Here is a 27614-nt window from a genome sequence, read left to right on the forward strand (position 1 = left end):
CTGTGAGTGTGTTCTTATCTAGTCATTACACTATTACACTATATCAGACTTTCACAACAAGGTCCATATTCAGATGAATGTTGTTATCTGTGTAACTAAATTCCTCCTCTGTTAGACTTTTAAGGAACTTGCAAAGCACATCCAAAATAATCTGTCCAATTTTAGCAGACTGTCTAGCAACGTTCCCTCACATTTTTTGGGGCACTGAGCAAATTTCTGGCGCACGTTTGTTTTACATTATGAAGGTCTTGACATTAAATCATTATTTTATATTTGGTCTGTAACACCATGGGTCAAATAGGTGACTTTAAATGGAATTGTATTGTATTGTATTATGCCAGACACCACACAAAATAAAATGAATTATTATTACCAGACAGAGAATTAGACAATGTAGGCTATCACTCTGCCTTTTGGCTTATTTGCATGTTCAACTTTTGACCAGGGTCCATCACTATGTAGGAAATAGGGTTCCATTTGGGACACAGAGAGTTTAGGGAAGTTATTGCTGGAACACCTATTGTATTGTAATTTCAGTTGATTTCAGCATGCGTTGCTGTGCCAACTCATATTTAGCCATACCACTGACTTCCTTTAATAACAAGTCTGTCTGTCTCAAATCAAATTTTGTTGGTCACATACACATGGTTAGCAGATGTTAATGCGAGTGTAGCGAAATGCCTGTGCTTCTAGTTCCGACCATTCAATAATATCTAACAAGTAATCTAACAATTTCACAACTACATTTTACACACAAGTGTAAAGGAATGAATAAGAATATGTACATATAAATATATGGATGAGTGATGGCCGAACGGCATAGGCAAGATGCAGTAGATGGTATAGAGTACAGTATATACATATGAGATGAGTAATGTAGGGTATGTAAACATCATATAAAGTGGCATTGTTTAAAGTGACACATTTATTACATCCAATTTTTCATTATTAAAGTGGCTAGAGATTTGAGTCAGTATGTTGGCAGCAGCCACTCAATGTTAGTGATGGCTGTTCAACAGTCTGATGGCCTTGAGATAGAAGCTGTTTTTCAGTCTCTCGGTCCCAGATTTGATGCACCTGTACTGACCTCGCCTTCTGGATGATAGCGGGGTGAATAGGCAGTGACTCGGGTAGTTGTTGTCCTTGATGATCTTTTTGGCCTTCCTGTGACATCGGGTGGTGTAGGTGTCCTGGAGGGCAGGTAGTTTGCCCCCGGTGATGCGTTGTGCAGACCTCACTACCCTATGGAGAGCCTTACGGTTGTGGGCGGAGCAGTTGCCGTACCAGGCGGTGATACAGCCCGACAGGATGCTCTCGATTGTGCATCTGTAAAAGTTTGTGAGTGTTTTTGGTGACAAGCCAAATTTCTTCAGCCTCCTGAGATTGAAGAGGCACTGTTGCGCCTTCTTCACCACGCTGTCTGTGTGGGTGGACCATTTCAATTTGTCCGTGATGTGTACGCCGAGGAACTTAAAACTTTCCACCTTCTCCACTACTGTCCCGTTGATGTGGTTAGGGGGCTGCTCCCTCTGCTGTTTCCTGAAGTCCACCATCATCTCCTTTGTTTTGTTGATGTTGAGTGTGAGTTTATTTTCCTGACACCACACTCCGAGGGCCCTCACCTCCACCCTGTAGGCTGTCTCGTCGTTGTTGGTAATCAAGCCTACCACTGTAGTGTCATCACTGGTGGGAGTCACGTGGTGGCCAGTGTTGTGTTAATATCACACCGTGGTTGACTGATAAAGAGTTTCACTTCCATAAATCACACAGACACAGGACAGTGCAGGGAGAAGACGCAGGACAGTGCAGAAGACACAGGTACAGACGTATATTAGAGTTGAGGTTAGAAGTAGAAGTTACTGTATTGGACCACAAGTGTGTTAAGATGTCAGAGGGAGTCTATGAAATGCCAGATGGATTTGAAGACGATGAGCCTGATGCAATGAAGAACACAGACATTGACGGCCAATTATATTCCAATGTAAGAGACTTCAAACCCAGTCCAAGAGATGGAGTTGTTGCTTCAGGTAAGATTGCATGAACACACACACACACACACACACACACACACACACACACACACACACACACAAATTACACACAACATATTAAACAAGTGAGCTTATCCTGTAGTACTCTAGCTTTATTTGTCTCAATCATTGATGATACAGTAAAACATTTTACCAAAGATCTTTAATAATTTGTGATTCAGTACATGTTCAGTGGTGGAAGAGACCCTCTGGAGTTGCTGCAGTGTGTCTGGGGCTGCTGTGTGTCCTAATACTCTTTGAAAGTCAGTCTTTGTTGTCAAGTTACATATAAGCACAATATCTAATGCTCATATTTGATTGTTGTTCCCCTATATGGGTCCCAAAAGAAGGAAGTGAAGTGGATCTTTCCTGTCACTCAACCAGCTGTCGCTCAAAATCTCCTCGACCAATCAGGTTCCTTAAGAGAGAGGGAGGCAGGTCGTCTAGCGGTTAAGATTGTTTGGTTACTGGCCAAAGGTTGAAATCCCGACTACGTGAAAAATCTGCCGATATGCCCTTGAGCAAGGCACTTAACCCTAATTGTTCCTGTAAGTCTCTCTGGATAAGAACGTCTGATAAATAACTAAAAGGTAAATGTAGAGGAGAGACACGGTGGTTACTGTTGTCTTCTCATCCTCACTGGTTAAGACAACCCACCCTCAATATCCACTTGGAGCAGTTTGTAGTGTCAAATCTATTGTCTGGACATTATAATGACCTATGTTTGTAGTCCTGGACCTCCTGAACATGTTGATGTATATCTCGGAGTAAACAGAGGGTCCAAATCAGCAGAAAGGTGAAAGGAAGGAGGAGTTCTGGAAACCCCCTGAATTATCTTGGGGCTGTTACATATTAAGTTTAATATATGTTAACAACTAGCCTTTGTTCTCCACTTCCCCTCTATGATCTATATCTTCCTGGTATGATAGTGTCCTGTCCATCATCACAAATAGCAAGTCCCATTCCCTGCTCTACTTCATCACCATCCCTGATCCGGGAGCATCCTCATCAGTAAAAAAGCTGACTAGCATAGCCTAGCATAGCGCCACAAGTAAATACTAGCATATAAATATCATGAAATCACAAGTCCAATACAGCAAATGAAAGACACACATCTTGTGAATCCAGCCATCATTTCCGATTTTTAAAATGTTTTACAGCGAAAACACAATATGTATTTCTATTAGCCAACCACAATAGCAAAAGACTCAACCGCATATTTTCACAATTTTTTTACCGCATAGGTAGCTATCACAAAACCGACCAAATAGAGATATAATTAGTCACTAACCAAGAAACAACTTCATCAGATGACAGTCTTATAACATGTTATACAATAAATCTATGTTTTGTTCGAAAATGTGCATATTTGAGGTATAAATCATAGTTTTACATTGCAGCTACAATCACAAATAGCACCGAAGCAGCAAGAATAATTACAGAGAGCAACGTGAAATTCCTAAATACTCATCATAAAACATTTATGAAAAATACATGGTGTACAGCAAATGAAAGATAAACATCTTGTGAATCCAGCCAATATTTCAGATTTTTTAAGTGTTTTACAGCGAAAACACAATATAGCATTATATTAGCTTACCACAATAGCCAAACACACAACCGCATTCATTCACCGCAAAGGTAGCGATCGCAAAAAAACAGCAAAAGATATAAAATTAATCACTAACCTTAACCAACTTCATCAGATGACAGTCCTATAACATCAGGTTATACAATACACTTATGTTTTGTTCGAAAATTTGCATATTTTGAGCTGAAAACCGTGGTTATACATTGTGAAAATGTAGCAACTTTTTCCCAGAATCTCCGGATATATTTCTGACACTCACCTAATCTGACCAAATAACTCATCATAAACTTTACTAAAAAATACATGTTGGACAGCAAATGAAAGATACACTAGTTCTTAATGCATTCGCCGTGTTAGATTTTAAAAAATAACTTTACCATAACAAACAGCTTACATTATAGCGAGACAGCGCCCGCAAAAGGGAAGGAAAATACGACTAAACATTTTCCACAGAAATACGAAATAACATCATAAATGGTTCTTACTTTTGCTGAGCTTCCATCAGAATCTTGTACAAGGAGTCCTTTGTCCAGAATAAATCGTTGTTTGGTTTTAGAATGTCCTCTTCTCCTGTCGAATTAGCAACCTTAGCTAGCCAAGTGGCGCGAAGATGTCCATCTTCACCTAACGCAGAGAACGGAAAACTCCAAAACTCCAGATAAACGTTGAATAATCGGATAAAACTATATTGAAAAAACATACTTTACGATGATATTATCACATGTATCAAATAAAATCAAAGCCGGAGATATTAGCCGTCTATACCGAATGCTTTTCAGAAGCCAATGCTGATGTCCTTCCCGCGCCTTGTTAGACAAAGGAAATAGTGGTCACGTCATTCCAAGAGCTCTTGTTCGACCTCAGATCAAGCTAGACACCCCATTCCACCTCCCACTGCCTGTTGACATCTAGTGGAAGGCGTATGAAGTGCATGTATATCCATAGATTTCAAGGAAATTAATAGGAAGGCCCTGGAACAGAGCCTCGAATTCAGATTTTTCACTTCCTGTCAGGAAGTTTGCTGCAAAATGAGTTCTGTTTTACTCACAGATATAATTCAAACGGTTTTAGAAAATTGAGAGTGTTTTCTAACCAATAGTAATGATAATATGCATATTGTACGATCTTGAATAGAGTACGAGGCAGTTTAATTTGGGCACGATTTTTACAAAGTGAAAACAGCGCCCCCATATTGACAAGAAGTTTTAAGACTACCCACCCTTAATATCCACTTGGAGCAGTTTGTTGTGTCAAATGTATTGTATGGACATTATAATGACCCATGTTTGTAGTCCTGAACCTCCTGAACAGAAAGGTGAAAGGAAGGGGGAGTTCTGGAAACTCCCTAAATTATCTTGGGGCTGTTACATATGAAGTTTAATATATGTTAACAGCGTCTTTGTTCTCCACTTCCCCTCTATGATTTATATCTTCCTGGTATGATAGTGTCCTGTCCATCATCACAAATAGCATGTCCCATTCCCTGGACAGGAGGACTGTGTTGAGATATACTCTGGACAAGATGACCATATAGAGACATGGAATGATATATATTGTGCTACAGAAAATGGTTTAACAATAAACACTACAACAATCTCTCACACGCACACATGCAAATCAAATCAAAGTTTATTTGTCACGTGCGCCGAATACAACAGGTGTAGACCTTACACTGAAATGCTTACTTACAGGTTCTAACCAACAGTGCAAAAAAGATATTAGGTGAACATTAGGTAAGTAAAGAAATAAAAACAACAGTAAAAAGCTATATACAGTAGGCTATATACAGTAGCGAGGCTATATACAGTAGCGAGGCTATAAACAGTAGCGAGGCCATATACATTAGCGAGGCTATAACAATAGCGAGGCTATATACAGTAGCGAGGCTATAAACAGTAGCGATGCTATATACAGTAGCATTGCTATATACAGTAGCGAGGCTATAACAGTAGCGAGGCTATATACAGTAGCGAGGCTATAACAGTAGCGAGGCTATAACAGTAGCGAGGCTATAAACAGTAGCGAGGCTATATACAATAGCGAGGCTATAAAAGTAGCGAGGCTATAACAGTAGCGAGGCTATATACAGTAGCGAGTCTATAACCGTAGCGAGGCTATAACAGTAGCGAGGCTATAACAATAGCGAGGCTATGTACAGTAGCGAGGCTATAAAGAGTAGCGATGCTATATACAGTAGCGTTGCTATATACAGTAGCGAGGCTATATACAGTAGCGAGGCTATAACAGTAGCGAGGCTATAACAGTAGCGAGGCTATATACAGTAGCGAGGCTATAAACAGTAGCGAGGCTCTATACAGTAGCGAGGCTATAAACAGTAGCGATGCTATATACAGTAGCGTTGCTATATACAGTAGCGAGGCTATAACAGTAGCGAGGCTATATCCAATAGCGAGGCTATAACAGTAGCGAGGCTATAACAGTAGCGAGGCTATAAACAGTAGTGAGGCTATATACAGTAGCGAGGCTATATACAGTAGCGAGGCTATATACAGTAGCGAGGCTATAACAGTAGCGAGGCTATAACAGTAGCGAGGCTATAACAGAAGCGAGGCTATAAACAGTAGCGAGGCTATAAACAGTAGTGAGGCTATATACTGTAGCGAGGCTATAACAGTAGCGAGGCTATAACAGTTGCGAGGCTATATACAGTAGCGAGGCTATATACATTAGCGAGGCTATAAACAGTAGCGAGGCTATATACAGTAGCGAGGCTATAAACAGTTGCAAGGCTATATACAGTAGCGAGGCTATATACAGTAGCGAGGCTATATACAGTAGCGAGGCTATAACAGTAGCGAGGCTATATATAGTAGCGAGGCTATATACAGTAGCGAGGCTATAACAGAAGCTAGGCTATAACAGTAGCGAGGCTATATACAGTAGCAAGGCTATAACAGTAGTGAGGCTATATACAGAAGCGAGGCTATAAGACTATAACAGTAGCGAGGCTATAACAGTAGCGAGGCTATAACAGTAGCGAGGCTATAAACGGTAGCGAGGCTATAAACGGTAGCGAGGCTATATACGGTAGCGAGGCTATAACAGTAGCGAGGCTATAACAGAAGCGAGGCTATATACAGTAGCGAGGCTATAAACAGTAGCGAGGCTATAAACAGTAGCGAGGCTATATACAGTAGCGGGGCTATAAACAGTAGCGAGGCTATAACAGTAGCGAGGCTATATACAGTAGCGAGGCTATATACAGTAGCGAGGCTATAAACAGTAGCGAGGCTATAAACAGTTGCGAGGCTATATACAGTAGCGAGGCTATATACAGTAGCGAGGCTATATACAGTAGCGAGGCTATATACAGTAGCGAGGATATATACAGTAGCGAGGCTATAACAGTAGTGAGGCTATATACAGTAGCGAGGCTATAACAGTAGCGAGGCTATATACAGTAGCGAGGCTATATACAGTAGCGAGGCTATAACAGTAGCGAGGCTATAACAGTAACGAGGCTATAACAGTAGCGAGGCTATATACAGTAGCGATGCTATATACAGTAGCGAGGCTATAACAGTAGCGAGGCTATATACAGTAGCGAGGCTATAACAGTAGCGAGGCTATATACAGTAGCGAGGCTATAAACAGTAGCCAGGCTATATTCAGTAGCGAGGCTATATACAGTAGCGAGGCTATAACAGTAGCAAGGCTATATACAGTAGTGAGGCTATAACAGTAGAGAGGCTATATACAGTAGGGAGGCTATAACAGTAGCGAGGCTATATACAGTAGCGAGTCTATATACAGTAGAGAGGCTATATACAGTAGCGAGGCTATACACAGTAGCGAGGCTATAACAGTAGTGAGGCTATAACAGTAGCGAGGCTATAAGACTATAACAGTAGCGAGGCTATAACAGTAGCGAGGCTATAACAGTAGCGAGGCTATAAACAGTAGCGAGGCTATATACAGTAGCGAGGCTATAACAGTAGCGAGGCTATATACAGTAGCGAGGCTATAACAGTAGCGAGGCTATAACAGTAACGGGGCTATATACAGTAGCGAGGCTATAACAGTAGCGAGGCTATATACAGTAGCGAGGCTATATACAGTAGCGAGGCTATAACAGTAGCGAGGCTATATACAGTAGCGAGGCTATAACAGTAGCGAGGCTATATACAGTAGCGAGGCTATAACAGTAGCGAGGCTATAAACAGTAGCGAGGCTATATACAGTAGCGAGGCTATATACAGTAACGAGGCTATAACAGTAGCAAGGCTATATACAGTAGTGAGGCTATAACAGTAGAGAGGCTATATACAGTAGCGAGGCTATAACAGTAGCGAGGCTATATACAGTAGCGAGTCTATATACAGTAGAGAGGCTATATACAGTAGCGAGGCTATATACAGTAGCGAGGCTATAACAGTAGTGAGGCTATAACAGTAGCGAGGCTATATACAGGCACCGGTTAGTCGGGCTGATTGAGGTAGTATGTACATGTAAATATTGTTAAAGTGACTATGCATATATGATAAACAGAGAGTAGCAGTAGTGTAAGAGGGGTTGGTGGGTGGCGGGACACAATGCTGATAGCCCGGTTAGCCAATGTGCGGGGGCACTGGTTGGTCAGGCCAATTGAGGTAGTATGTACATGAATGTATAGTTAAAGTGACTCTATAACCGTAGCGAGGCTATAACAGTAGCGAGGCTATAACAATAGCGAGGCTATGTACAGTAGCGAGGCTATAAAGAGTAGCGATGCTATATACAGTAGAGTTGCTATATACAGTAGCGAGGCTATATACAGTAGCGAGGCTATAACAGTAGCGAGGCTATAACAGTAGCGAGGCTATATACAGTAGCGAGGCTATAAACAGTAGCGAGGCTCTATACAGTAGCGAGGCTATAAACAGTAGCGATGCTATATACAGTAGCGTTGCTATATACAGTAGCGAGGCTATAACAGTAGCGAGGCTATATCCAATAGCGAGGCTATAACAGTAGCGAGGCTATAACAGTAGCGAGGCTATAAACAGTAGTGAGGCTATATACAGTAGCGAGGCTATATACAGTAGCGTTGCTATATACAGTAGCGAGGCTATATACAGTAGCGAGGCTATATACAGTAGCGAGGCTATAACAGTAGCGAGGCTATAACAGTAGCGAGGCTATAACAGAAGCGAGGCTATAAACAGTAGCGAGGCTATAGACAGTAGTGAGGCTATATACTGTAGCGAGGCTATAACAGTAGCGAGGCTATAACAGTTGCGAGGCTATATACAGTAGCGAGGCTATATACATTAGCGAGGCTATAAACAGTAGCGAGGCTATATACAGTAGCGAGGCTATAAACAGTTGCAAGGCTATATACAGTAGCGAGGCTATATACAGTAGCGAGGCTATATACAGTAGCGAGGCTATAACAGTAGCGAGGCTATATATAGTAGCGAGGCTATATACAGTAGCGAGGCTATAACAGAAGCTAGGCTATAACAGTAGCGAGGCTATATACAGTAGCAAGGCTATAACAGTAGTGAGGCTATATACAGAAGCGAGGCTATAAGACTATAACAGTAGCGAGGCTATAACAGTAGCGAGGCTATAACAGTAGCGAGGCTATAAACAGTAGCGAGGCTATATACAGCGAGGCTATAACAGTAGCGAGGCTATAACAGTAGCGAGGCTATATACAGTAGCGAGGCTATAACAGTAGCGAGGCTAAAACAGTAACGGGGCTATATACAGAAGCGAGGCTATATACAGTAGCGAGGCTATAAGACTATAACAGTAGCGAGGCTATAACAGTAGCGAGGCTATAACAGTAGCGAGGCTATAAACAGTAGCGAGGCTATATACGGTAGCGAGGCTATAACAGTAGCGAGGCTATAACAGTAGCGAGGCTATAAACAGTAGCGAGGCTATATACAGTAGCGATGCTATATACAGTAGCGAGGCTATAACAGTAGCGAGGCTATATACAGTAGCGAGGCTATAACAGTAGCGAGGCTATAACAGTAGCGAGGCTATAACAGAAGCGAGGCTATATACAGTAGCGAGGCTATAAACAGTAGCGAGGCTATAAACAGTTGCGAGGCTATATACAGTAGCGAGGCTATATACAGTAGCGAGGCTATATACAGTAGCGAGGCTATATACAGTAGCGAGGATATATACAGTAGCGAGGCTATAACAGTAGTGAGGCTATATACAGTAGCGAGGCTATAACAGTAGCGAGGCTATATACAGTAGCGAGGCTATATACAGTAGCGAGGCTATATACAGTAGCGAGGCTATATACAGTAGCGATGCTATATACAGTAGCGAGGCTATAACAGTAGCGAGGCTATATACAGTAGCGAGGCTATAACAGTAGCGAGGCTATATACAGTAGCGAGGCTATAAACAGTAGCGAGGCTATATTCAGTAGCGAGGCTATATACAGTAGCGAGGCTATAACAGTAGCAAGGCTATATACAGTAGTGAGGCTATAACAGTAGAGAGGCTATATACAGTAGGGAGGCTATAACAGTAGCGAGGCTATATACAGTAGCGAGTCTATATACAGTAGAGAGGCTATATACAGTAGCGAGGCTATATACAGTAGCGAGGCTATAACAGTAGTGAGGCTATAACAGTAGCGAGGCTATAAGACTATAACAGTAGCGAGGCTATAACAGTAGCGAGGCTATAACAGTAGCGAGGCTATAAACAGTAGCGAGGCTATATACAGTAGCGAGGCGATAACAGTAGCGAGGCTATATACAGTAGCGAGGCTATAACAGTAGCGAGGCTATAACAGTAACGGGGCTATATACAGTAGCGAGGCTATAACAGTAGCGAGGCTATATACAGTAGCGAGGCTATATACAGTAGCGAGGCTATAACAGTAGCGAGGCTATATACAGTAGCGAGGCTATAACAGTAGCGAGGCTATATACAGTAGCGAGGCTATAACAGTAGCGAGGCTATAAACAGTAGCGAGGCTATATACAGTAGCGAGGCTATATACAGTAGCGAGGCTATAACAGTAGCGAGGCTATATACAGTAGTGAGGCTATATACAGTAGCGAGGCTATAACAGAAGCTAGGCTATAACAGTAGCGAGGCTATATACAGTAGCAAGGCTATAACAGTAGTGAGGCTATATACAGAAGCGAGGCTATAAGACTATAACAGTAGCGAGGCTATAACAGTAGCGAGGCTATAACAGTAGCGAGGCTATAAACAGTAGCGAGGCTATATACGGTAGCGAGGCTATAACAGTAGCGAGGCTATAACAGTAGCGAGGCTATATACAGTAGCGAGGCTATAACAGTAGCGAGGCTAAAACAGTAACGGGGCTATATACAGAAGCGAGGCTATATACAGTAGCGAGGCTATAAGACTATAACAGTAGCGAGGCTATATACAGTAGCGAGGCTATAACAGTAGCGAGGCTATAAACAGTAGCGAGGCTATATACGGTAGCGAGGCTATAACGGTAGCGAGGCTATAACAGTAGCGAGGCTATAAACAGTAGCGAGGCTATATACAGTAGCGATGCTATATACAGTAGCGAGGCTATAACAGTAGCGAGGCTATATACAGTAGCGAGGCTATAACAGTAGCGAGGCTATAACAGTAGCGAGGCTATAACAGAAGCGAGGCTATATACAGTAGCGAGGCTATAAACAGTAGCGAGGCTATAAACAGTTGCGAGGCTATATACAGTAGCGAGGCTATATACAGTAGCGAGGCTATATACAGTAGCGAGGCTATATACAGTAGCGAGGATATATACAGTAGCGAGGCTATAACAGTAGTGAGGCTATATACAGTAGCGAGGCTATAACAGTAGCGAGGCTATATACAGTAGCGAGGCTATATACAGTAGCGAGGCTATATACAGTAGCGAGGCTATATACAGTAGCGATGCTATATACAGTAGCGAGGCTATAACAGTAGCGAGGCTATATACAGTAGCGAGGCTATAACAGTAGCGAGGCTATATACAGTAGCGAGGCTATAAACAGTAGCGAGGCTATATTCAGTAGCGAGGCTATATACAGTAGCGAGGCTATAACAGTAGCAAGGCTATATACAGTAGTGAGGCTATAACAGTAGAGAGGCTATATACAGTAGGGAGGCTATAACAGTAGCGAGGCTATATACAGTAGCGAGTCTATATACAGTAGAGAGGCTATATACAGTAGCGAGGCTATATACAGTAGCGAGGCTATAACAGTAGTGAGGCTATAACAGTAGCGAGGCTATAAGACTATAACAGTAGCGAGGCTATAACAGTAGCGAGGCTATAACAGTAGCGAGGCTATAAACAGTAGCGAGGCTATATACAGTAGCGAGGCGATAACAGTAGCGAGGCTATATACAGTAGCGAGGCTATAACAGTAGCGAGGCTATAACAGTAACGGGGCTATATACAGTAGCGAGGCTATAACAGTAGCGAGGCTATATACAGTAGCGAGGCTATATACAGTAGCGAGGCTATAACAGTAGCTAGGCTATATACAGTAGCGAGGCTATAACAGTAGCGAGGCTATATACAGTAGCGAGGCTATAACAGTAGCGAGGCTATAAACAGTAGCGAGGCTATATACAGTAGCGAGGCTATATACAGTAACGAGGCTATAACAGTAGCAAGGCTATATACAGTAGTGAGGCTATAACAGTAGAGAGGCTATATACAGTAGCGAGGCTATAACAGTAGCGAGGCTATATACAGTAGCGAGTCTATATACAGTAGCGAGGCTATATACAGTAGCGAGGCTATATACAGTAGCGAGGCTATAACAGTAGTGAGGCTATAACAGTAGCGAGGCTATATACAGGCACCGGTTAGTCGGGCTGATTGAGGTAGTATGTACATGTAAATATGGTTAAAGTGACTATGCATATATGATAAACAGAGAGTAGCAGTAGTGTAAGAGGGGTTGGTGGGTGGCGGGACACAATGCTGATAGCCCGGTTAGCCAATGTGCGGGGGCACTGGTTGGTCAGGCCAATTGAGGTAGTATGTACATGAATGTATAGTTAAAGTGACTATGTATATATGATAAACAGAGAGTAGCAGCAGCGTAAAAGAGGGGTTTGGGGGGGGCACACAATGCAAATAGTCCGGATAGCCATTTGATTACCTGTTCAGGAGTCTTATTGGTTGGGGGTAAAAACTGTTGAGAAGCATTTTTTTCCTAGACTTGGCATTCCGGTACCGCTTGCCATGCGGTAGTAGAGAGAACAGTCTATGACTGCACACAGTAGAGAGAACAGTCTATGACTGCACACAAGAACACACACAATTATACACTCAACTATGCAAACTTGTTATATGTTTTACATTAGCATAACCACAACTACCGTGTCATTTTGTTGATACTTCCCTAGAGTTAAGACCTACAGCAGTGACACAGACAGAGACACACAGATGACTCAGAGACAGAGATATCACTAGAAGCAGAGACTTAACGTATAGAGGACTTGCAGTTGACGTACGACGCCTCCTGGTGGCCATGATGGAAGACCACCACATTAATTCTAGATGCAGAGACTTAATGTATAGTAAACCTACATAGAAAGAAAGACCCAGGCATTGTTAAATATGTCAAAGGTCATCTATGCTGAACCAGATATGAACAAGAAGGTCAAGTTTAACAGAGGTGAGATGGAGGATAGGATTGTTGATATCTACGTCAGTGCAGACACCCTGAGAGACGGTGAGACCAGCACCAAGAGAGAAGAGACAGCAGATACTGCTCCTAATAATGGACCAGGAGACCAGTACTCAGGTAACACACACACACACACACACATACACAAAACATGACAGTATATGGTATGTGTCCACAGAGCCTGATAGATCAGTGAAGAGACCCTTCCTAGTTGCTGCAGTGTGTCTGGGGCTGCTGTGTGTTCTTCTGGCTGGGATCATAGGCCTGTCTGTCTATTGTGAGTTTGCGTCCAAGTTCATTGCTTATCACCCAGTTATAAGAGGTGCAGGTTACTAAGCCTAATTACCTGGTGTTTTACCTAATAACTGTGTTTACACTTTGTAGATAGCAGAGCCATCAACGATTCTGAGGATAAAAGGAACAACTTGTTCCAGAGTTTCTCCCTCTATAAAATCAACGCAACTGAAGAGAGAGACCAGCTACAGACCAGATACAACAACCTGACTAAAGAGAGAGACCAGCTACAGACCAGATACAACAACCTGACTAAAGAGAAAGGCCATATTCAGGCAAAGCTTTTTGTGATAGGTGAGATATAACTGTGATAAATTAGAAGTAAAATCAACAGTAATTATATATCAATGGGTTTATGAGTATAAAGATACTGACTAAGTTTCTCAATGTGTTCACCTTTGCTCTTCAACAGAGCAGCATTGTCAGGAGGGATGGAGATACTTTGACTCCAGTTTGTACTTCCTCTCTACTGAGAAGAAAACCTGGGTGGAGAGCAGACAGGACTGTCTGGAGAGAGGAGCAGACCTGGTGATCATAAACAGCAGAGAGGAACAGGTGAGAGAGAGAGGGTGAGAGAGAGAGAGAGAGAGGGTGAGAGAGAGAGAGGTGGAGCAAGTATAATTTTCATCAGTACACTAATACGTGTGCAGTATTAATAGTGACATTATCTTTATCTTTCTCAACAACAGATATTTGCCTTCAACCTCCACCTGAAGGTCTGGATTGGTCTGACTGACTCTGTTACTGAGGGGACCTGGAAGTGGGTGGATGGCACTACACTGACCACAGGGTGAGATATTTGACCATTTTACCAGGTGATATACAAAACAACAATGATAAATTGCATCTAATCATGTTCATCAAAATGTGTGTTTCTACTCATGGATGTTATTCAATGAGAACTATAGATGTATCACATAAATCAAGTCATATTTTTTGAAAAAAAAAAATATATATAATTGTTGATGGTCCATTCTTGATAATGGTATGATGATCTTACAGAGTGTGTCTTTAAAACTGTTAAAACATAGGACTATGTTTATAAATGAGGAGGATGTTTGTACCACAGTGTCTGACTGTCTGGTTCTCTGTGATGTTTAGGTACTGGGGGACAGGACAGCCTGATAATAGTGGGCAGGAAGACTGTGTTGAGATGTACTTTGGACAATATGACCCTGTACAGACATGGAATGATGACAAATGTGGCACAAATAACAACTGGATCTGTGAGAAAGTGGTGTAACAATAACCCACAGTAACAAACATTTTGCCCAAACAAGTGGTCTCTCTCTCTCTCTCTCTCTCTCTCTCTCTCTCTCTCTCTCTCTCTCTCTCTCTCTCTCTCTCTCTCTCTCTCTCTCTCTCTCTCTCTCTCTCTCTCTCTCTCTCTCTCTCTCTCTCTCTCTCTCTCTCTCTCTCTCTCTCTCTCTCTCTCTCTCTCTCTCTCTCATATATATTGATGGTTGGAAACAGTACTGAATGGTTAAGTGATGATTCCACCTGGTGATTAAAGTGAGAGATGAACTCACCAAAAAGTTGTATTACAGAGTTGCCTACGGGCTCTTTTTCAATTAGACCTTACTCAATTCCTCCTCACATCCTCTCTCTTCGACTCCTTCTCCAAACACATTGGAGAATACAATCCTAGGGGAGGGACCTTGGACCTTCTCCTCTAATAGGGTTGAGGAGGAGATGAATCTAGGCGAGACTAATTGAGATAGAGCCTTAGTGTCAGAGAGAGACAGAGGAGAAAGAAGAAAATTAAGAGAATGAGGAGGGAGAAAAAATGATTCTTGTGTTTAGATTTAGAAGAGAATATGTAGACATACGGTACTCTGTAAAGTGTTTCTTCCTTATTTTAATTAGAAACATTTCATGTGATTTGCCATAGGCTTGTGCTTAGTAAAAAAAAAGTGGGACCAATTATTAACCTATGATTATCACTTTAATAATAAGAATAACAAAGTCACAGATTAATAAATAAAGGAACAATGTTCTTTAACAAGGTCGACCAGCTTCCTGATTGAATGTGATTGGATACTTTAAACAGTGTGACCTTGACACACACAGAGGGCAGAACAGTACTGAGAGGGAACACACACACAAAAAACTATGCTAATGAAAGGTGAGAATGACTCACAACCTTCACTGTACAATAGACAACGTGTAGGTGACCAATGGCAACACCAAGCACAATGCAACAGTGTTTCTGCCTGCTACACACTCATCATGGTGTCTATCTGCTGTTGTGTCTCTTCCTGGAGGTTGCTGTCTGCTACATATCCACACACTCATCATGGTGTCTATCTGCTGTTGTGTCTCTTCCTGGAGGTTGCTGTCTGCTCAAACCACTGGTTAAGGTGTGAAGTCCTCCCTACACCTGTAACACTGTACGTTCTCAGACACAACAGACTGATAAACTAAAGCAGCTGTTTAACAGGATATACAACATAATATACTGTCCATTGTACTGTGTGCAGATCCATAAAGTACCACAGTATATTTTAAGGGGGCAATTAGAATTAGCCTTTATATGGAGCAGTCTGAGGAGATTTATGCTAATGTCAACAGGAAGAGCCATGGACAGGATACTGTGAACAGGAGCATAAATAAACAACCTCAAGCTGGGGACACTGGTAAGTACACTGTAGTCATAGAGACACAGAGACATGGAAATCTAAACCAATAGTTATTATTCTTCCAATGCCACACAAACAATTGTGCCTATGTTAATGTGATGAGGTTGGCTGATGCCCCATGCTCCAAGGCTTCAAAAGTCAACTGAGTAAAATAAACTGTAACAAACAGATTATTAATATTCAAAAACAGAATACAATGTGTCTTCCAAATGAAGGTACCTTACTTCACAAGGAAAACTTTTGAAATGACGTACTTATGGAAATTAATACATAAAATTCTAAATACTACAGCTCCTAAATTAAAGGTTGATCCTTTAAGACTAGAAGTTAAATGTTCTGAAATGTTCTAGACGCTGTATTTCAGGATGTATAGTAGCTGCAGAAACATACATTTTCATGTTCATAAAGTCCTACGTAACTCGCAATGGTGTATTTCCAACCTGGTCTCAAAGCAATTCGTATTATTCTGTACGTAACCCAAGACACACCATTTAGTATGATATGTTACGTTTCATATGGTGTGTTTCAATTTGTGGATGCCCGTCATCCATTTTGTATGATATGTTACGAATTTGCAATACTTACAATACATCATGAATTTGCTAAACATATGATTGGTTATGAATTCTACTATTATTAGCTAGCTGGCTAACGTTGGCAAGGCTAGGAGATAACTGTAACTGGCCACTATATTTCCTGTTGCTGCGAGAAGTTGTATCTTTAATTAAAGGAAGCCGTTTTCTTTGTAGATGTCATGTTGTACTTGTGGTGACCTTACCGGTATATCCATGGATGAAAAGTGGCCTGTGTTTTCAGGACAGATACAGTACATAAGACCTACATAGAATGTGAATAATGACATGAAGGGTACATCTCAAGTGGCACCATATTCCCTGTATAGTGCACTACTTTTGACCAGGGTCCATCACTATGTAGGAAATAGGGTTCCATTTGGGACACAGTAGTTTATGTAAGTTATTGCTGGAACACCTATTGTATTGTAATTTCAGTTGATTTCAGCATGTGTTGCTGTTTAGCTCTACCACTAACTTTCTTTATTAACAACTTCCTGTCTGTCTGTCTATCTGTCCGTCAGTGGATGGTGGTTTTTAGCAGACCTGGACCACGTGTTCATTAGGTGCACACCATAGTAACAATGTTTTACAACAGCAAATTAAAAAATATATATCTTATTGGACAGGTACAGTTCAACCTTCCATGTTTCAGTTTGCTGTCTTCCATTTTGTGCCCAATGAATACACCCCAAATACTTTAGCTTTGATTGGTTGAGCCTCGCTTAATTGAACCATTATAATAGTCCCAAATGCTCAAAATATTTGACAGATTTCAAATAGTTTTTAAGCCCAGTTCTGGTTACTCGTTATTTTTTAAAGCATCCAGAATTATTTGTATTAAGATGTATACATCCAATATGTTAATCAGTGATATAGAGAAGTAAGAGATCATATAAGATGGTGTGTGTGTATGCATGTATCTGTGTCTATGTTTGTGATGCTTCACAGAATGTGGGTGGATCTTCCCCCAGAAGACCAGGAAGTTACTCAGGAATCAGATAACAAGGTGGAAAGAAGAAGAAAGTGTCCCAACTATAACCAGCCAGGACATGTTAGTGTATAACCAGCCAGGACATGTTACTGTATAAACCAGCCAGGACATGTTACTGTATAACTAGCCAGGACATGTTACTGTATAACCAGCCAGGACATGTTACTGTATAACCAGCCAGGACATGTTACTCTATAACCAGCCAGGACATGTTACTGTATAACCAGACAGGACATGTTACTGTATAACCAGCCAGGACATGTTACTGTATAACCACACAGGACATGTTACTGTATAACCAGCCACGACATGTTACTGTATAACCAGCCAGGACATGTTACTGTATAACCAGACAGGACATGTTACCGTATAACCAGCCAGGACATGTTACTGTATAACCAGCCAGGACATGTTACTGTATAACCAGACAGGACATGTTACTGTATAACCAGACAGGACATGTTACCGTATAACCAGCCAGGACATGTTACTGTATAACCAGCCAGGACATGTTACTGTATAACCAGACAGGACATGTTACTGTATAACCAGCCAGGACATGTTACTGTATAACCAGCCAGGACTGTTACTGTATAACCAGCCAGGACATGTTACTGTATAACCAGCAAGGACATGTTACTGTATAATCAGCCAGGTCATGTTACTGTATAACTATCCAGGACATGTTGTGGTATAACCAGACAGGACATGTTACCGTATAACCAGCCAGGACATGTTACTGTATAACCAGCCAGGACTGTTACTGTATAACCAGCCAGGACATGTTACTGTATAACCAGCCAGGACATGTTACTGTATAATCAGCCCGGACATGTTGCTGTATAACCAGCCAGGACATGTTACTGTATAACCAGCCAGGACATGTTACTGTATAACCAGCCAGGACATGTTACTGCATAATCAGCCAGGACATGTTACTGTATAACCAGCCAGGACATGTTACTGTATAACCAGCCAGGACTGTTACTGTATAACCAGCCAGGACATGTTACTGTATAACCAGCCAGGACATGTTACTGTATAACCAGCCAGGACATGTTACTGTAAAACCAGCCAGGACATGTTACTGTATAACCAGCCAGGACATGTTACTGTATAACCAGCCAGGACATGTTACTGTATAACCAGCCACGACATGTTACTCTATAACCAGCCAGGACATGTTACTGTATAACCAGACAGGACATGTTACTGTATAACCAGCCAGGACATGTTACTGTATAACCAGACAGGACATGTTACTGTATAACCAGCCACGACATGTTACTGTATAACCAGCCAGGACATGTTACTGTATAACCAGACAGGACATGTTACTGTATAACCAGACAGGACATGTTACTGTATAACCAGACAGGACATGTTACTGTATAACCAGCCACGACATGTAACTGTATAACTAGCCAGGACATGTTACTGTATAACCAGCCAGGACATGTTACTGTATAACCAGCCAGGACATGTTACTGTATAACCAGCCAGGACATGTTACTGTATAACCAGCCAGGACTGTTACTGTATAACCAGCCAGGACATGTTACTGTATAACCAGCCAGGACATGTTACTGTATAACCAGCCAGGACATGGTACTGTATAACCAGACAGGACAGGTTACTGTATAACAAGACAGGACATGTTACTGTATAACCAGCCAGGACTGTTACTGTATAACCACACAGGACATGTTACTGTATAACCAGACAGGACATGTTACTGTATAATCAGCCAGGACATGTTGCTGTATAACCAGCCAGGACATGTTACTGTATAACCAGCCAGGACATGTTACTGTATAACCAGCCAGGACATGTTACTGCATAATTAGCCAGGACATGTTACTGTATAACCAGCCAGGACATGTTACTGTATAACCAGCCAGGACATGTTACTGTATAACCAGCCAAGACATGTTACTGTATAACCAGCCAGGACATGTTACTGTATAACCAGCCAGGACTGTTACTGTATAACCAGCAAGGACATGTTACTGTATAACCAGCCAGGACATGTTACTGTATAACCAGCCAGGACATGTTACTGTATAACCAGCCAGGACTGTTACTGTATAACCAGACAGGACATGTTACTGTATAACCAGCCAGGACTGTTACTGTATAACCGGACAGGACATGTTACTGTATAACCAGCCAGGACATGTTACTGTTTAACCAGCCAGGATTGTTACTGTATAACCAGCCAGGACATGTTACTGTATAACCAGCCAGAACTGTTACTGTATAACCAGCCAGGACATGTTACTGTATAACCAGCCAGGACATGTTACTGTATAACCAGCCAGGACTGTTACTGTATAACCAGCAAGGACATGTTACTGTATAACCAGCCAGGACATGTTACTTTATAACCAGCCATGACATGTTTCTGTTCCACAAATGCCCACCTACAACAGGGTCAAAAGCAGTCAGATATCTACATCAGTGCAGACACACTGGGGGAACGGTGAGATCACCACCACAACACATCTGCAGAAAGGCCAGAGAGAGACCAGCTACATGACAGTTACAACACCCTTATTGAGGAAAGAGACCAACTACAGACAAGCTACGACAACCTGACTGAAGAGAGACCAGCTACAGACTAGTTAAAACAACCAAACTAATGCGAGACCAGCTGCATACCATTTACAACAACCTGACTGAAGTGAAAGACCAGCTACAGACCAGTTACAATAAACTAACTGAAAAGAGAGACCAACTACAGGCCAGCTATGACAACCTGACTGAAGAGAGAGCAGCTACAGACCAGTTACAACAACCTGACTGAGGAGAGAGATACCACCTACAGACAAGCTACAACAACTTGACTAAAGAGAGAAACCAGAGGGATGATTTTGAAGGCTGGTACTACATCTTGACAAAGACTAAAAACTAGACAGCAGATAGGACTGTATCAACAGAGGAAGGGCCTTGAGGCCTCATTTATCAATACTACTTAACCCATCAGAGTCTAAGACTTACTTCTATTAGCCCATAAACATTAATTGAATAACAGATAGTCCCAAGAAATTGCAGAAGGAAGTTTGTTCTGAAGTGTCTATTTTTTTACATGTATTTCACACCATATATTTGGCAATAAGAACAGAATATAAAGTGCTGGTATGAATAGAAAACAATCCCACCAGCTTCATACACACACTAGGAGGAGATAACCTTTGATGAATAAAAATTGTTCTCAGCCTCAGTGCTCGTGCAGGACCTTGGCTAATTGGATTACAAAACGCACATAAAAAGTCTGCACTTTAACCTCACAGTCATTGTGTCATTTCAAATCAAAAGTGTTGGAGTCCAGAGGCAAAACAACAAAACATGTAACTGTCCCAATACTTTTTTATCTCACTATATATATATATATATGTATCTTTCTCAACAGCAGGAGTGTATCTTCAATCTCAAGAAGAAAGTATGGATTGGTCTGACTGACAGAGAGACAGAGGAGACCTGGAAATGGGTGGATGGAACAAGGCTACAATATTCAGTTCATTCAACAATTGTATATACAAGTTCCTGTCATTGATGTCAGCAGTCAACAAAGTTAAATTTAAGCTGAAACATCTATGTATATTACTTATGATTATGATGTCTTAATTGTGATGTCTGACGTTGTTTAACCCTGAAGGTCCTGGTACCATGATATCTGACTGTTATTAACCCTGTAGGTGCTGGTATTAACCATGATATCTGACTGTTGTTAACCCTGTAGGTACAGGTATTAACCATGATATCTGACTGTTTTTAACCCTGTAGGTACTGGTATTAACCATGATATCTGACTGTTTTTAACCCTGTAGGTACAGGTATTAACCATGATATCTGACTGTTTTTAACACTGTAGGTACTGGTATTAACCATGATATCTGACTGTTATTAACCCTGTAGGTACTGGTATTAACCATGATATCTGACTGTTTTTAACACTGTAGGTACTGGTATTAACCATGATATCTGACTGTTATTAACCCTGTAGGTACTGGTATTAACCATGATATCTGACTGTTTTTAACACTGTAGGTACTGGTATTAACCATGATATCTGACTGTTATTAACCCTGTAGGTACTGGTATTAACCATGATATCTGACTGTTTTTAACCCTGTAGGTACTGGTATTAACCATGATATCTGACTGTTTTTAACCCTGTAGGTACTGGTATTAACCATGATATCTGACTGTTTTTAACCCTGTAGGTACTGGTATTAACCATGATATCTAACTGTTGTTAACCCCGTAGGTACCGGTATTAACCATGATATCTGATGGTTTTTAACCGTGTAGGTACTGGCATGACCCACAGCCTGATAATGCAGGTGCTACTGGGACGGAAGACTGTGCTGAGATATATATAGATCAGAGTCCTCTAAAGGCATGGAATGACTTGTCATGTGACAGCAAACTCAACTGGATTTGTGAGATAGTGATTTAACATCACCATGACAACGTACTGTAACACTTCCTCCTTCATTCTCTCTCTCTCTCTCTTTCTGTTCCAAACCCCCCGACACACACTAATCTACAGGCATGTGTTATTTGTTTCTAGTATCATATTAATAAAAGTCTTACTTATTTCCTGTTTGTAACTTCTTGTGTACCAGTAGTTATGTCTCATACATCATTAGAAACAACATGAAGTCAGTACATTTAAATTCATAATTTTCATAATTTCCAGTTCAAATAAATTCATCTTACTTGCTACAGATTTGAGCATTTAGGTCTAGTGAAAGCATTCTCAACCGTACCAAACCACCATTACATACACTGTATAGGAGTTGACTGTATCATGTAGATGCAGACATAGATTTCCACCATTTCCGTCCCCTTTACTGTGGAAATGGCCAAAGGAACCAGAGGAACCTTTACCATCCGAGCCCCCAACAACCGCAGCATCACTTCCTTATTCCCTGTAAACATCTCCATGGTGATTGGGGGCAGCTCGGCCAATGGTACAGTGAGCCTCATGGCACCCACCAGAACCCTGTCAGGAACGGACGTCACCTTGACCATGGAGGCCGAGGCCACTGGAGCCGCAGACTTGAACAACGCATTCCTGCATCTCTTCCTTGTCAGCAAGGTAAGGGTCTTCTTTCAAAACTCTAAAATGTCCTCCTTTTCTCATATCCTCTCTCCCTCACAGCCACTGATTTGAAAGGAATTGGTTGCTGTAAGCTACCAGTTATCAGCTAAATCAGTTGTCTGACTAAGCGCTCTCTCTCTATCTATCCCCTCTCCCCTTCCTCCCTCCCTCCAGGTGATAGATTTTACCGCTCCCGAGTGCGTGCTACCAGGGTTCTTGTCTAGAAGCACGGTTTCGATTGCTCCTACAGTTTTTTTTCCAGTACTGCAGTTTAACGGTCGCTTAGCCCAGAACACAATTTCCATACAAAGCCACAGAGACAAATTTGTCACATTTGAACATTCTTAGTAAGACACTTCTGTCATCACATTCGTGCAAAAATATGCATAAAATTATTTCAGTAATTGTCTTTGAGGCCAATAATTTTTTTCATTTTATATTCATCCAATGTCTGCCATATTTTTGGATGATGTAATAATGTCGTCGCTGCTTGTGCACACTGAGTGCTACTGCGCATGTGATGTTGGCCTGTGTAAACCGGATATAGATCTCCATGAATCTGCGTATGAGAATGTGAATACCTTGAAAACAACAGGCGGAAATCTTGAACTTTAAGGACCGATGCTGGAGATGAGAAGCAGGTACGGGGAGTTGAACACTTAATGCAGAACAGACAGGTAACAGGATAGAAACAGCGTCAGCACACGGGTATACAAAGACAAAAGACAATTAATGAGGAAGCAGGGAACAGAGTGAGGAACCAGACAGATATAGGGAAGGTAATGACATGATTGAGTCCAGGTGAGTTCAATAATTGAGTCCAGGTGAGTCCAATAATCACTGATGCGCTTGAAGGGGGGAAGGAAAGTGTGCATAATGATGGCAGAAGTGCGCAATGCTGGGGCCCTCGAGCGCGGGAGCTGGCGTGACAGTACCCCCCCCTATAGGGGTGCCACCCGGCGTCCCACCTGGACGAGCCTGACGGGCCGGCCGATGCACGGGCGCTGGACAAGCCGGCTGGGTGTGAAACCCCGACGAACCGGCAGAGACGTGAGAGCCTGGCGAGCCGGCTGAGGCATGAAGGCCTGTCGATCCCGCCGAGGCGTGGGATACGGATGATCCGGCGGAGGCGTAACAGCCTGATGAGCCGGCTTAGGACTGATGTGGGATGGGCGCCTTCTGAGCAAACCGGGGCAAGAAGCCTCTCAAGCCAGCTAATATAATAAGCCCATAATCGCTGATGGACGTGACGGGGGAACGCAGGTGTGCATAATGATGGCAGGTGTGACAATGCTGGGGAGCTTTGGCGCCCTCGAGCGCCAGGGGGTAGAACGGGAGCAGGCGTGACTTGGACGCAGTCTCCAGTTCTTATTACACCTCAGTGGTCTCCTCTGACTGCCCGTTAGCATGCAGCTCCTCAAACTGGGAGCCCTCCGCTAACCTCACCATCGGTGTCAATTGGAGAGGCATCGTCACCCTATGGTAGGGTGACGGGACCCTCAACACTTCTACAGTGGTGGGCCCCAGTGCCAAGAATGTGACCCGGGTTGCCTGCAAGACCACCTGCTGTTCAAAGAAGGTAGAGCTGATGGTAGTGGAAATGGCAGGCAAAGTTGGTGTAAGTCTGGTCTCATTGAAAGACTCCGTAGAGGTGGTTGTGAGCTCTACAGCCCAAAGCTGTACCTGTAGTTAGTACTACATCCACCCAGGTCTCTGTCACCAACACTACAGCTGTACCTGTAGTTAGTACTACATCCACCCAGGTCTCTGTCACCAACACTACAGCTGTACCTGTAGTTAGTACTACATCCACCCAGGTCTCTGTCACCAACACTACAGCTGTACCTGTAGTTAGTACTACATCCACCCAGGTCTCTGTCACCAACACTACAACTGTACCTGTAGTTAGTACTACATCCACCCAGGTCTCTGTCACCAACACTACAGCTGTACCTGTAGTTAGTACTACATCCACCCAGGTCTCTGTCACCAACACTACAGCTGTACCTGTAGTTAGTACTACATCCACCCAGGTCTCTGTCACCAACACTACAGCTGTACCTGTAGTTAGTACTACATCCACCCAGGTCTCTGTCACCAACACTACAGCTGTACCTGTAGTTAGTACTACATTCACCCAGGTCTCTGTCACCAACACTACAGCTGTACATGTAGTTAGTACTACATCCACCCAGGTCTCTGTCACCAACACTACAGCTGTACCTGTAGTTAGTACTACATTCACCCAGGTCTCTGTCACCAACACTACAGCTGTACCTGTAGTTAATACTACGTCCACCCAGGTCTCTGTCACTACACTACAGCTGTACCTGTAGTTAGTACTACGTCCACCAGAGGGCCACCTTTGACTCTGTCCCTGTATCTAAGGATCTGTGTGATGCTTTCTCTCCTCCTGTGGAATAGAGTAGAGCTGTAGAGTTGTATAATAGTTCATGTAGGTAGATGTCATGTGGAACAGTGGAATCAGTGCAGAGAGAGTTGTGTCATTAGATGTAACCAGTATGTATATGTTATGTTGTACTGAAAGACAGGGTGGAAATATGAACTTTTTGTCAAAATACATGTGAAGGGTTTTAATTCTTCTTTCTAATCTCTTAAATCTGTCAAACTGAAACTATGGAGATGTTGTCAGAACTTCTGCTTTTTCATTCTGAGTAACTCTTCACAGTCAGCATAGATAGAACATTGACCCCTACATGGCCATTGGTGGCTGGTCACAACACGGGGGGAGGTTTCCCCTACGTACAGATCTAGGATCAGGTTTCTTTCCCCCAATCCTAACCTTAACAATTTATGGAAGAAATATAAAATTGACCTAAGATCAACATCTAGGGACAACTTCCCCCTACACCACCGTTCACATACAGAGAGCCATAATGTGCTCTCCATTGAAGGCTGGGGGTGCTGTAAACTCAGTCAGGATATATGTAGTGTATATGTCAATTAACAGGATCCCAAATTATTTTAGAACATGAAAAATTGGGACCCTGTGAATTCACACATACATCATATAGCATGATATAATGTCATATCATGTAGTATATTATCAAACTAAGGCTGGTGGAAGTCACATGGTGGCCAGTGTTGTGTTGATTTCACAATTTATCATCCACTGTGGATGACAGATAAAGAGTTTCACTACCTAAAGTCACACAGACCCAGGACAGTGCAGGGAGAAGACACAGCTATAGACGTATATTAGAGTTGAGGTTAGAAGTAGAAGTTACTGTATTTGACCACAAGTGTGTTAAGATGTCAGAGGGAGTGTATGAAATGCCAGATGGATTTGAAGACGATGAGCCTGATGCAATGAAGAACACAGACATTGATGGCCAAATATATGGCAACGTAAGAGCCTTCAAGCCCAGTCCAAAAGATGGAGTTGTTGCTTCAGGTAAGATTGCACGAACACACACACACACACACACACACAAATTACACATATTATATTAAAAAGGTGGGATTACCAAGTATTTCTATACCTTTATTTGTCCCAATCCTGGATGATACAGTAAAACACATTACCAAAGATCTTTAATAATATACATTACAGGTGAGATAACCTGTTGTACCAAAGATCTTACTTTAATAATTTGTGATTCAGTACATTTTCAGTGGTGGAAGAGACCCTCTGGAGTTGCTGCAGTGTGACTGGGGCTGCTGTGTGTTCTAATACTCTTTGACAGTCAGTCTTTGTTGTCAAGTTACGTATAAGCACAACATCAAATGCTCATATTTGACTGTTACATATGATATTTAATATATGTTAACAGTTAGCCTTTGTTCTCCACTTCCCCTCTATGATCTATATCTTCCTGGTATGATAGTGTCCTGTCCATCATCACAAATAGCAAGTCCCATTCCCTGGACAGGAGGACTGTGTTGAGATATACTCTGGACAAGATGACCATGTAGAGACATGGAATGATTTATATTATGCAGCAGAAAATGCTTTAACAATAAACACTGTAACAATCTCTCACACTCACACAACTACGCACACAACTATGCACACAAGTTTTCAAAATTGTAAACATTTTTGTATTATCATAGCCACAACTTCCCGTGTAATTTTGTTGATACTTCCATAGAGTTAACACCAACAGCTGTCACACAGACAGAGACACACAGATGACTCAGAGACAGAGATATCACTAGAAGCAGAGACTTAACGTATAGAGGGTTTGCAGTTGACGTACGACGCCTCCTGGTGGCCATGATGGAAGACCACATTAATTCTAGAATCAGAGATTTAATGTATAGTAGACCTGCATAGAAAGAAAGACCCAGGTATTGTTAAAGATGTCAAAGGTCATCTATACTGAACCAGATATGAACAAGAAGGTCAAGTTTGACAGAGGTGAGATGGAGGAGAGGATTGTGGATATCTACGTCAGTGCAGACACCCTGAGAGACGGTGAGACCAGCACCAAGAGAGAAGAGACAGCAGACACTGCTCCTAATAATGGACCAGGAGACCAGTACTCTGGTAACACACACACACTCACAAAACATAACACTATATTGTATGTGTCCACAGAGCCTGATAGATCAGTGAAGAGACCCTTCCTAGTTGCTGCAGTGTGTCTGGGGCTGCTGTGTGTTCTTCTGGCTGGGATCATAGTGTCACGTTCCTGACCTATTTATGTTCGTTTTTGTGTGTTAGTTGGTCAGGACGTGAGGTTGGGTGGGCATTCTATGTTATCTGTTTCTATGTTGGTTTTGGTT

General features: G+C 42.2%; 2 protein-coding genes across 3 annotated transcripts in view; one reads left to right on the forward strand and one right to left on the reverse strand.

Annotated features, from left to right (window-relative positions):
• The window catches only part of LOC139579332 (C-type lectin domain family 4 member M-like), a 403007-nt gene that overhangs the window by 214028 nt on the left and 161365 nt on the right, over nucleotides 1–27614 (reverse strand). The window lies entirely within an intron of this gene.
• Nucleotides 1812–22360, forward strand: LOC139579352 (CD209 antigen-like protein E). Of its 2 annotated transcripts, none has more exons than XM_071407925.1 (6): nucleotides 1812–2027; nucleotides 13435–13533; nucleotides 13641–13844; nucleotides 13963–14105; nucleotides 14240–14340; nucleotides 14652–22360. In XM_071407925.1, exons 1-6 carry the CDS (start codon nucleotides 1886–1888, stop codon nucleotides 14791–14793), a joined length of 831 nt encoding a protein of 276 aa, XP_071264026.1. In that variant the 5' UTR covers nucleotides 1812–1885; the 3' UTR covers nucleotides 14794–22360. The 2 variants fall into 2 exon arrangements, with proteins under 2 accessions (XP_071264026.1, XP_071264027.1); XM_071407926.1 differs by having other exon boundaries at nucleotides 14240–14365; nucleotides 14652–14756.

This window comes from Salvelinus alpinus, chromosome 6 (assembly GCF_045679555.1).
Source record: "Salvelinus alpinus chromosome 6, SLU_Salpinus.1, whole genome shotgun sequence".
NCBI lineage: Eukaryota > Metazoa > Chordata > Actinopteri > Salmoniformes > Salmonidae > Salvelinus > Salvelinus alpinus.

Excerpts from the sequence above, each read along its gene's own strand:
- LOC139579352 (XM_071407925.1), top strand. The coding sequence starts at position 1,886 with ATGTCAGAGGGAGTCTATGAAATGCCAGATGGATTTGAAGACGATGAG. Across the intron at positions 2,028-13,434 it reads AGATGGAGTTGTTGCTTCAG|AGCCTGATAGATCAGTGAAG; the intron begins GTAAGATTGCAT and ends ATGTGTCCACAG. Across the intron at positions 13,534-13,640 it reads CATAGGCCTGTCTGTCTATT|ATAGCAGAGCCATCAACGAT; the intron begins GTGAGTTTGCGT and ends TACACTTTGTAG.